General features: G+C 37.7%; 1 protein-coding gene across 6 annotated transcripts in view; it reads left to right on the forward strand.

Moving 5' to 3' along the window:
• The window catches only part of EDAR (ectodysplasin A receptor), a 78,900-nt gene that overhangs the window by 36,281 nt on the left and 30,574 nt on the right, over window positions 1–12,045 (forward strand). For 2 of the 6 annotated variants that reach the window (XM_072135808.1, XM_072135812.1), the window contains exons 1-5: window positions 3,035–3,183; window positions 7,207–7,280; window positions 7,763–7,885; window positions 8,352–8,533; window positions 9,738–9,826. In XM_072135808.1, the coding sequence (XP_071991909.1) occupies window positions 3,129–3,183; window positions 7,207–7,280; window positions 7,763–7,885; window positions 8,352–8,533; window positions 9,738–9,826 (523 nt within the window). In that variant the 5' untranslated portion in view covers window positions 3,035–3,128. Of the gene's footprint in view, window positions 1–2,523; window positions 2,672–3,034; window positions 3,184–7,206; window positions 7,281–7,762; window positions 7,886–8,351; window positions 8,534–9,737; window positions 9,827–12,045 lie in introns of those variants that run through there. The other 4 variants (XM_072135810.1, XM_072135811.1, XM_072135809.1 and 1 more) reach the window with 3 other exon arrangements.

Consider the following 12,045-nt stretch of genomic DNA (forward strand, 5'->3'; position numbering starts at 1 on the left):
TAAAACACATGAGAAGTAGTGTAAAGCTTTAGTAAAATACTGGCGTATTACGCACTCTTAGGCCCCTTCCACACTAGCGAGTGTGATGCGATGAACTCGCATCACACTCGCAACGCAAGCTGCCGGGAACGCACGGCCCGAACGCTGCACCGCGGGAGTGAACTCAGCATGTCAGTTCACTCCCGCGGTGCAGCGTTCGGGCCGTGCGTTCCCGGCAGCTTGCGTTGCGAGTGTGATGCGAGTTCATCGCATCACACTCGCTAGTGTGGAAGGGGCCTTACTGTCATTTTGCAGTTTATTTTCCAAGAGACTTTCTATTCTTGCAATTAGTGTTTGCAACATTATATATAATTTATTATGTTTAGTCTAACCTGAAAATTCAGCTTTAACTACATTTAATGCCTGCCTTGCACTCTCCCCAAGTCAAATTTGCAGGGGAGCAGGGAGATGCAATCAAGTTTGTTGTATGTACAGTAGACTTTAGAAATCTGCAAACAGTCCTTAAAGGGCTATTCCCATTACAAGCAATTGATGTTATTGTTTTTATTATAAAAAGTTACACAATTTTCCAATGTACTATCTGTATCAAACCCTCATGGTTTTCTAGATCTCTGCTTTCTTATATAAAAAAAGCTAGTATATTTACTTCCAGTGGACAGAAATCTGGCCGTGATCACACAGGTGCACAGCTCGTTATGTCACAGATAGTAATCAGAACTGTGTGATATAACGAGCTGTGCACCTGTGTGACCATGGTCTGATTTCTGTCCACTGGAAATAAACAATGAGGGCGCCGCGACACGTTCAGGTTTTCAGATGCAGTTTTTGAAACCAAAATCAGGTGTGGGTCATAATGGGGACTTATCAGTTTCAGTGCTACTCTACCTTTATTATCACTCCACTCCTGGTTTGGGCATCAAAAACTGCATCTGAAAAACTGAATGTGTGGACGCACCCTGAGGCTTTCTATAGAAGGACTGCAACAAGAGATCTAGAAAACCATGATGAATCGATACAGAAAGTATATGGGAAAATTGTATATTTTTTTATAATACAAACAATAACATTATTTTGATGTAATGGGAATACCCCTTTAACTACAGATGTGATTCCAAAAATAGACTGTAAGAGCAGTCTTTTGAACAGGGCCCTCTCTCCTATTGTTTCCATTACACTATATTTTCTGTGTTAGGCCCCTTCTACACTACGCAACGCAAGCTGCCGGGAACGCACGGCCCGAACGCTGCACCGCGGGAGTGAACTGACATGCTGAGTTCACTCCCGCGGTGCAGCGTTCGGGCCGTGCGTTCCCAGCAGCTTGCGTTGCGAGTGTGATGCGAGTTCATCGCATCACACTCGCTAGTGTAGAAGGGGCCTTAGTGATTTGATGGACAATCATTAGATCAGCAGCTTTAAGGTCCTTCCAGTGGCATAAGTCAGTACAGTACCAGAATCTGCATAATTTCTTAATCTGTTCTGAACCTGGATATTTCTGTGTACCTCAGATCATTCAACCTCTCTATTTCTTTCCTGATTTTAGCCTGTATGCTGAACATGTATATTAGCTTCCTAACCCTTGGCCAACCATTTGCCACTTTCTTTGCCCCTTGGTGCCACACACTGGTGTTCCTTGCTTTGCTAAGATTAGCCATACCCTGCCAACTCTAAGGGGTAGAAGCCTTGTCTTCTGAAAGTCACAATTTCTGTATTAGAGTAGACGGATGAAAACCGGGAAATCTCTTCGATAATGCCATAAGAAGTAAGTCAAAAAGATTGGAAATGGAGTTGGTTTGCACTGGCTGATTGTATTATACATTCCTTTAATTGATCACCAGTTTCTCCATCTTAAAAAAGGAAAAATTACCACTTTACAAAGAATCCTTATGTCCCTCAAATGTATCTTTTTTTGTATTTACAGGCCCCAGTAGGTCAACTACACCAAGGCTAAACTAATATAAACTTGGTTAATGCCCAACCTTGTTTTTGGGGACCATGGTTTTACCAACTTTCTAATAGTTATATATGTTGGAGTTAATATATCCAATCGAAATTTAAAACTTTTGCTAAGCTAAAGAAAAGTGAATAAGCATAGAGCACATATTCTGGTAGAAAATAGGTAGAGACATTCAATAGTAGTAGTATCTTATTCCAAAGATGCAGAACACACAACAGATACAGTTTACACATTTAAAACTCTTTCTGAGTCCTTAATGATATTAATATTAATCATACTATACATATTCTAAGTGATGGTTCATTATATTGCTACAAAAACATATTTAACACAAGATTGACTTGTCACTTGAAAATGCATCTAGTCTCATATCATATCATCCTTTAGAAATATATACTCTGCCTACCCTTTGTCTTTTGAAAGTGTCACACAGTTGTTGTTAAATCTCCTGGTCTTTATTTCGCTCTTTCAGTCTCATGATGTTGCTGTCATGTATTAATGGTCTTGTGTGATTCTATAAACTGATTGGCTTGTCATGGGAGTCTTTTTGCGCAATGATACTAAGTGACTGACTATAAATGGAGAAGTTTCAGCTCACTTTTCTAAACTTACTCTAATACTTAACTGATGAAGAGCAGTGCCAGCATGTTACTCACCTCAGCATCTGTCTTGCCACAGCATCTACCAGGTGGACTCTGTCTTTAGTTCTACTGCAGAGTAAGTACTTACTGTATTCTACTCTATATTCTAAAACATTTGTGGCACATATGTAGTCATTTTATTCTCGCTGCTCTTTTTGGTACTAGTGTTTTACCTTGCCTTGAGAATAGCAAACACATCTATCTTTGTGTGGCTTAACAGTACAATGAAATATTATATGTCCATGTAAAAAGCTGTGATGATGGTGCCACCATGCCAGCCTCTCAGCCTAGAGCAATACTTAGCAACAGGATCGAACATTAAAGGACATATGGTTTCCTAAACACCAGGTTAATTGCAGGTTCTATTAGTTAAGTAACAGTTTCTCAAAGACCTTTGTGTATTTCATTGCTAATTTTTTATGTGGGTGGAAAAGAGGCAGGGCTGCCAGATCCCTCACCTCACCAGTGAGAGAGAATAAAAGGAAAAATTGCTTATGAGCAAACCCCAAAATACTATTGTCCTGACAGGATAAATGCCTGAACTGCCTTCTGTTCAAGATTTGTGTCTTCTCTCTGTTAATTGCTTGTGTGAGTATTTCTAAGCAGCATGTCATGGGGGATTTTCATGTATGGCATTCACTATATATGTATTACAGATATTCTGCATTGATATATATATTAATGGGGAGATAAAGACACAAAATATAATTAATTAATTAAATATTTAATTGTGCAATGGATCGTGCTCATAAGAATTTACCAGATTAAGTAGCATTGCCTTGTATATACATAAGATGCTGGCACTTATGACCGACAGGCTGGCACTGGGAGGTAGGCACAATGATCTGATGCAGAGAATGTATGATAATCTGTATTCTCTCCCTTCATTGCCAGAAGCATTTAGACTGTAAATTAGGAGATATGAGTTCTTAAGTTACAGAGTGAATTCAGATAACTCACTGCATACATAAAATTGTCAAAAACTCTTCCAAAAGTAAAGGTTATTCTTAATAATCAATAGAGTGTATTCAAAACTGATTTTTCAATAGTTTACTTTGTTTTAATTGATTCCTTAAATTCTTTTTTAAGTTTTATTGTTACATTTTTGTTTATTAAATCCTACACATATAATAATTATAAGGATAAAAAGCAGGTTAATATTTACATCCTTTTTATTTTACTACAGTGGCAGGTTATCCTTATCAGCTGACAAGTGTAATGGTAGCTCACTATATTAAAAAGTCATAAAGAAACTTTTACTCCACTTTACAGGTACAGCTAGGGGATTTTTTTTTACAATTGCTGCTTCAATCTGAAAAGGGGATAATTCCATGATCAAGCTTGTATGGGATTTCCATTTAGGGTATTTTCTAATATTATCTATAAACTAGGACCACAAATAATATAATTGGCTTCTGTTTTATATACATATGAATATGAAAACCATGCTTTGGAGGGTTATTCCTACTTATTGATAAAGACTATAACTACTGTGTTATAGGAGTGTTTTTAAGTTTAAGTTTCCATTAAGGCATTACCTCAGGTCAAAGCCAGTATTCTTCAAAGGAATTGAGAGAACCATTCCCTCTGACAATCCTCTGCCAAGTCAATTTACCTGCAGTGTGTATTCTCTGATCTTATTATTCTTGACATTTGTGCTGAACGTTCTGAGAAAGTTAACCCAAGGCACAAAGGAGGGTACACTTAGGCACAGTACACTCTATCTTTTGCTCACACCCACCTGTTCACAGAACAACTACACTATCATGAAGCAGGTGATTGACTAATGTGATAATGTGCATTTACTTGACATAGTTTCATCAGGAAGTTATAGTTGCATTTGTCACAAATAAAGCCTTCAATGAAGCTACTGTAATTCATGTATTTAGGGTTCGACCTAACAGAAATTCAAGTTTACATACTTTTCAGAACCTTTACACTGGAATCTAGAATATAATAGAATGCATTGCTTACTTAAAAAAAAAAAAGAAAAGGTTAAAAAATAACATTTCCCAAAGTACCTCAGTTGAGTGTATTTCATTCAGTATTGTAATTTATCCTGCTTTAGTAACTGAAGAGGTCCAAGTGGTCGGAACCCACAAATCTACAACTAATCCACAGCAGTATTAGTATTGTTTTAATAGAGCATAACAACAGTGTAATTGTTTAAATTTTGGGCAGCTCCTCTGAGTTTGATCTATTATCCCTAGGCAGCCAGTACCAGAGAAAAAGAGGCAACGGTGCTCATTTACTAAGGGTCCGCGAACCACTTTTTCTGTTTTCTGTTTTTTGACGAATTGCCCTGGGATTTTGGCGTATGCAATCGGATTTTAACGCACATGACAGAAATGGGGGGGCGGCCGTTGGACAACCCGATGGATTCGGACAACACGCGGGATTTAACATTTAGAAATGTGACGCAAGACACGCACTTACAAGCACCGGGAAGAGGCAGGTAAACTCCGGCAGACCTTGGTGCAGAAGCGACGGATGCAGGAATTCGGGTGCACGGTGTAACTGAATCGTGGCAGACCCGAATCCTCGTCGGACAATGCACCGCGGGATTGCAACAGGACTGGGTAAGCAAATCTGCCCCAATATCTTTCATGTTGGGGACAACTCTAATAGCTACACAAAGAAAAAAAGACTAATGCCAAATCCCAGGTAGCTACTATACCCGAATTTGTGATGCCAAAAGAGAAGACGGATAAAGTAGGTACAGAATTTATGATAGTGTAATGTGAAGCATATCTATCTCCTTTTATTGAGATAGTCTTATCAGAACATAGAATGCCTGCAGGCACAGGGAGCAGGCGTTTCTATGGCTAGACGCGTGGGTAGCACTTACCCCTTAAGTATAATATTACTGATATGCACCTGGAATTAACCTTATGCCCTGAGGATCTCCTTTTTTACCACAACTTCCTGCCTTGGTCCTTTTGTCTTAGTCCAAAACGTTTGCTATCAATTTAGATTTACATTATGTAAATTTATATAGAAATAACTGAGGTAGCCCACACACGGCTTCATCTACATAAATCAGATATTTAAGTACCATTTTTTGTGGTCTCTGCAGACTATTGATGTAATAGGCTTGTGAGTAATAAGTAATAGTAATGGTGTCATTTATTCTGCAATCATACCAATACACAAGTAATACAAGACACAAAATGCAACCTGTATATCACTACATAACACTGTCAGGACTTGCTGAGTTTTGATCAAAAGAATATAGGCAGTTAGCCGTCTTACACAACACTTTAGCAGAAATTTATTCTCCTTTGTCTTTTCCTTTTGGGTTAAACAAATATCTGTTAATTACACACCTTTGGTGCCAATACAATATATTCCACCATAGATGGGTACAGACATTATCCTAATTAAGCACACTTCACAACTGCTGTCAGATAAGTGCACAATTTACATTACTATCAAGGGAAGACTATGTTTCCATTAAATCCAAAACAGTAAAATAAATGTGGTTACGAAATTTGGATTTGGCTTTGCTTATCATTTGCTAATCCAAGAGTAATTTCTTTTCAACAAGTTGGCTTACGGAACAGCTTAATGCTGCCCTAGCTTCCTGTCACAACTGGTTTATAGCTTCAAGCAAGGTAGAAGGAAAAGCATGTGTATTAAGAAGTAATCTCCAATCATTCTCGTAAAGTGTCAGTTGGAATCAAACTATATTCACTGCGCAAGTTGATCCCACATAAAAGGCAGTACGGAAGGATAATGTAGTATGTCAATGTTTGCATTTACCTCGAATATTAGATCCATTACAGCCTTCATCGTGTACACCACGATCTAAAAATTTTGTTAGACCAAATACAATTTATTTTATCCACCAACGTATCTACAGTATATTAGGTGCACATCGCATAATTTCCCAAAATATTTTCAAAATGTAAGGATTTGTCAAATATTACCATCACAAAGAAGTCATTCCTTGTAATTGATTATGTTTGAAGAAAAATGGGCTTCTAGCATGGAGGGGTAGGTGCCTTCTTATATACTTTGTGGTCAATGGTTGGCTGGTGTGTTTCTGGTTGCAGCATGCATCTAGACGTTGCGTGGTGACTTACCGAGGGCCCGCTGGTTAAGTTATTGATTATGTTTGAAGAAAAATGGACTTATGATAAAAATATTCACCTTTTATTGGTGAGGCTACACATTTCAACACCAGTACAGAGCCTTGTCAGGTCAGAAAAATAATAGCAGCAGGATTCTGAGACTTGGTGGTGTGCCTGCAGCCTGAGTCTCAGTATCCTGCTGCTATTATTTCCTGGCCTGATGAAGACTTTGTTCCGGTGTTGAAAGTGTAGTCTCACCAAGTAAAATTCTTTACCATACACTGTACTGGACCCATTAATTATTCTTCCTCTGGTAGCACCCTATCATAAGCTATTTTTTCTTCAAACATAATCAGTTACCCTACTACTCAAGGGCAACACGCTGAAACCTGAAGCACACCAGCCAACCATTGACCACAAAATATATAAGAAGGCGCTTACTCCTCCACACTTTTTTTCAAAATCTCATTACCTTATTCCTTGTTACTTATAAAAACTAATGTATATATATATATATCTCAACTCATCTATTTTATAGGTGCCACACATCGCAGCTGTAATATGAGCAAACAAGCTGACAAAAAATTGACCCATATATTTCCAGTATTACTGGTATGTATGACATGTTTACATCGACTGTATGATATATCTGGGGTAAATGTAGCACTTCATGGGACCCATTTCACTTCACTTCCACCACAGACTGATCTGTAGAGTGTCAGCCCCCTGTATATGTCTGTAGTAGAGGAACCCCCCACCATTCACTGGTACAGCATAAAAACTAAGCCTGTCAAACTCTATAAATCTGAATCCATCACAATAATAGCATTGACAAATCATGTGTCATTGTTTTGCTTTTTGTTTACCATACATAAATTAATTACTAGCCAAAAAGGATTGTTAGAATGGTTATTCACAAATATTCACCCTTGGATCAGCCAGGAATTTACCATTGTACATCGGGGATGTAGAAATCCATATTGCCAGATCCTTCTTTTTTCAACACTAGATCATTAGCTCTACAAGTTTTCCTATATTTGGTTAATATATATAGGTCCAATGTCTAACTTTATTTCTTCCTCTTAATACCACAGATGTCCTTGGTGTATTCAGCTCTAGCTGAGTACTCGAATTGTGGTGAAAATGAATATTATAACCAGACAACAGGTCTGTGCCATAGCTGTCCAGAATGTGAACCTGGGGAAGAGCCATATAATGTAAGTAAGCAGGGCATTCAGGACAATACCCCTCTAGGTTATTATGCCATCAAACAATTAGTTTATACGCAATAGATGTTCATAAAGCTAACTGGATTTCTAATCCTCAGTATGTTGTTTCCCTGATATTCATACATATGATATAGATGGAAATGGAATATCTAACTTCTTGCCATCAGGTGTAAGTGCTTCTAGGACATAGCTCTGATTTCCAGCCACACATACAGCTTTTCCAGTATGAGACTAAATATGCGGAGATCAGTTAGCTGAATCATATAATAAACTGAAATACTGAATTGTATAATAGAAAATGGTAAAGCATCTCCCTTTCTATCCCATACTGATCCCCAGAGAGGAGACCCAACAGAACCTTTTTGAACAGTACGTGTATCCCCGTCGGAGACGGTAATTTAAATAATGCTTTTCTGCTAATCTTGTGGTTTATAATAATTTCATGTTGTTTTAGTCTTGTGGATATGGAACTAAAGATGAAGACTATGGTTGTATTTCATGTCCACCGGGAAAATATTCTAAAGGAGGCTACCAGATATGCAGGCGACACAAGGATTGTGAAGCATTTTTCAGAGCAACAGTTTTAACTCCGGGGGACTCTAAGAATGATGCGGAATGTGGTTCCTGTCTTCCAGGGTAAGATTTTAGCGTTAAACATATAGAAATTATTATTGTAGTCCTTTTGCAGACACATAGACTAAAGAGGGACTTTACCTGAAAAAACATGTAGGAAGAACATAATCCATTTTGAAACTCCAATTGTCACTGGGACAAAAAAAAAATGGTCTAAAACTACAATTACAAAATATACAGTTTCGACTTACATACAAATTCAACTTAAGAACCCTATCTTGTACGTAACCCGGGGACTGTCTGTATAGGGATTCTCAGACAAACAACACGTATCCCCTATCCACTGGTAGGAAATAAATGTTTGTGGGTAAATACTTTAATTCACTGAAATATTAAGCATGAATTTGAAGTTCTGAAACATGTCATACCCAAAATTACCCTTGGCGTAAACCAAACGCATCCCCATTTATTTGGGGCACTTTATATAAGATAAGAGATAAGATAATCCTTAGTTAGTCCAACAATGGGGAAATTCAAAGGGACCTCAGGGAGGTCGTTTGTACCTGAAGACAGGATTCAACAGCCTATGCCATGCTAATTAAAAAAAAATGCCTTTGTCATCATTATAAATAAATCCAGTGCTTTTTAACTGGTTAACATCACCTGCCTCCCTCCCATCATGTGGGTCAATGAGTTTGAGGGAATGTGGGGCGGGGGAGGCAGTCCAAATGGCACAAGTTGTCTTCTCCTCAATCCCTTCCCTCTTCCTAAGCCTCTCCCCAGCCCCCTGTATGAGGGGGAGGGGAGGATGGACTTCCCGGGACTCACCACACACTGCTGGCAGGGAGTCAGGTAATGTAAGATAATTTATGGATTTAATCATATTGCTGACAAAGGTATTGTTGAAATGAACATGCTGTAGGCTATTGGAACCTATCTTCAGGTAAAAATGACCTCCTTTATGACAGGTTCCCTTTAAATCAATGTCAAAGCATATACTCATTCAGAATGAAGCTATACATCAGAGCTGGGGGGAAACTTAAAGGGGTGCAGAGGGTGTGGTCGCAACTGGGCCCAAGAGGTTTTGGGGGCCCATAAGGTGTCAATTTCCCATATGAGAAGACTAGTACTATATACCATGCATTATAGTCAGGGGCCTTGCACAAAAATCACAAATCCACCCCTGACCATTCATCCCAATTTTGCACATGTATTTAATCTTTACTAGCATATGTGTTAATTGTTACCATTTTCATTCTAAAACCAGATTCTACATGTTAGAGAGTCGTCATCCTAAAAGCATTTATGGAATGGTTTGTCACTCTTGTTCCCTAGCACCTCCTAGTGTCAAGGAATGTAAGTAAACCAACAATCTCTTCCATATTATTCCATTATTAACCTGTAGTCATAAAGTAAATATTTAATTTAAAACATAAAAGTATGATGTGGAATGAGGAGTTGTTAGCGCTAATTGGATCTTCCAGGATTCTGAGGGTTCTGCATGAAGTAAACTTCTTATTAACACAAGGAATATGTCTGGCTGGATCAAATTCTAATAGCAACCTAGTAGAAGAAGAAGCTTTTCATTACTGATTAAAGCAACTGGAGAGTAAATTATTTCATTGTAGTAGAGGATGAGTATTCAGGGACATTATAAATACAAGATATGGTATTTAGATATCATGCAAAAAAAACTATGTTAACCTGTTAATAAGTTACTTGGTGATATATCTATCTACCTATATTTTTTATTTTTTAATGTTACCATTTTTTACAAGCCATGCAGTCCATGAAACATTGGATTGTTCTAATCTAATACCTGTGGGATTATGTAGTTAATTTGCATTATATTATTTTGAAGGGGATGGCAACTTTTCAATAAATTTGTTCCATTACACATGTCTCTGCATGTATACGTACCTGTACATTTGCCTCCTTTGAGAGCTTCAACCTTTCCCTGTTCTCACCATGCTTTCCACTGCATAGACACACAACTTTCTGTTTCTCACTCCTTCAGTCTGTCCTAATGGCAACCTCCACTGTGTCTTTTTTCTCTAACAGTCTGTCTCACAGACAGACACAGGGATAGGGCAAGTTGGGAGCAGGATGAGTCATAATCTCCTGCTGCAGCCCCTCCTATTTATCAGTGCACAGATATGTATACAAAGATCCATAGAGAGTTTACACACAGTACTAAAGAAAGCATCAATGATGATGAATCAACTGTTGAACGTTCAGGGATTATTATTAAGGCAGTAAAGGCACATGGGCAATTTATGTAAAAGAGTGGGCCACACTTTTAATGGATGAAGGTAAGTAATCTGCTACATGTGCTGCAAACTTTTTATTACTATTATTATTAGTAGTATAATTTTTTTACATTACGTATGTTCATCTTAAAACATACTGCAAAAAAATGATGTATTTGAGCATATCTACACTTTCGTGAAGAAGGTTTGAATCTTCAGGGTTATCCAAAAAAGTGAAATAATCACCTGTTCTTGAATATACATGCAATATACCTATGTATGCAGTGCATTAAATGTACAGAAGAATTATAATTATCTTATTCTATCATGAAGAATCTTACACGCATGACATTAAACCAAAATGATAGTGGATATCTATGTACATAGACGATAGATGAAGTAGCACACCGTGGTGAAAAAACAGTAACTTTTATTCCACCATTAGTATGCAACGTTTCACCTTTTCCATGAAGACATTATCAAGCCTTTATGGAAAAGGTGAAACGTTGCATACTAATGGTGTTAAAAGTTACTGTTTTTTCACTACGGAGTGCTGCTTCATCGCTTGCTACAATAAATTGTGTTTTTTGTTGGAACCCCTACGAAGACTTGCACCCGTCTACTTCTTAAACATGGTGTTGCTCTACATTGCTTTGTTTTATTATGTACATAGACAGATATGGCTTAAAGTTTTTTAATGGACCAAGTATTCAGGTTTATTTTCTTAAATACAGTAGAGAAGCTGCTGACAGAAGGACATTAGGGGATAGCCACAATATAAACATGCACATTAAAATGTTGGGTAATCACATTTCAACTAGAAAATGTCACCAATATGTATTTAGCCATGTGTTATAAAACAGAGGTATGTGTAAAATAATTAGAAGATGTTACTTCTTGTAAAAAGCAAACTTCCCCAGGTCTGTAACACAGTGCATACTATATGATAACAGAAAGGTTTTAGGTTCTAAATTGAAGATGATCAGATTGGTTAGTCAAAAATGAGTCTCTGCATGTTAATTACTGTGGTAAATAATTTCTATTTTCATAAAAAAAATTATTGGGCCCATGTACTAAGATTGGTGTGTTGGGTCTCCTACGTGACATACATGAATTACAAAGACATACATGAACAAACTAATTGCAATATAAACCCTCCAGGTCCGGCCTGGCATAGAATTCAGTTATAACCTGCAATAGTTTTTTGGTGAGGTTACAGTAAATTGGCTTGGCCAGGGTAACCTCGCGATGGTCAGCCATGTTAACCGATTCACCATTTTTAAAAAAAGTTATATGGCTGGCACTGAAGGAGCAAAAATTTGCCAA

This window comes from Engystomops pustulosus, chromosome 2, assembly GCF_040894005.1.
Source record: "Engystomops pustulosus chromosome 2, aEngPut4.maternal, whole genome shotgun sequence".
Classification (NCBI taxonomy): Eukaryota; Metazoa; Chordata; class Amphibia; order Anura; family Leptodactylidae; genus Engystomops; species Engystomops pustulosus.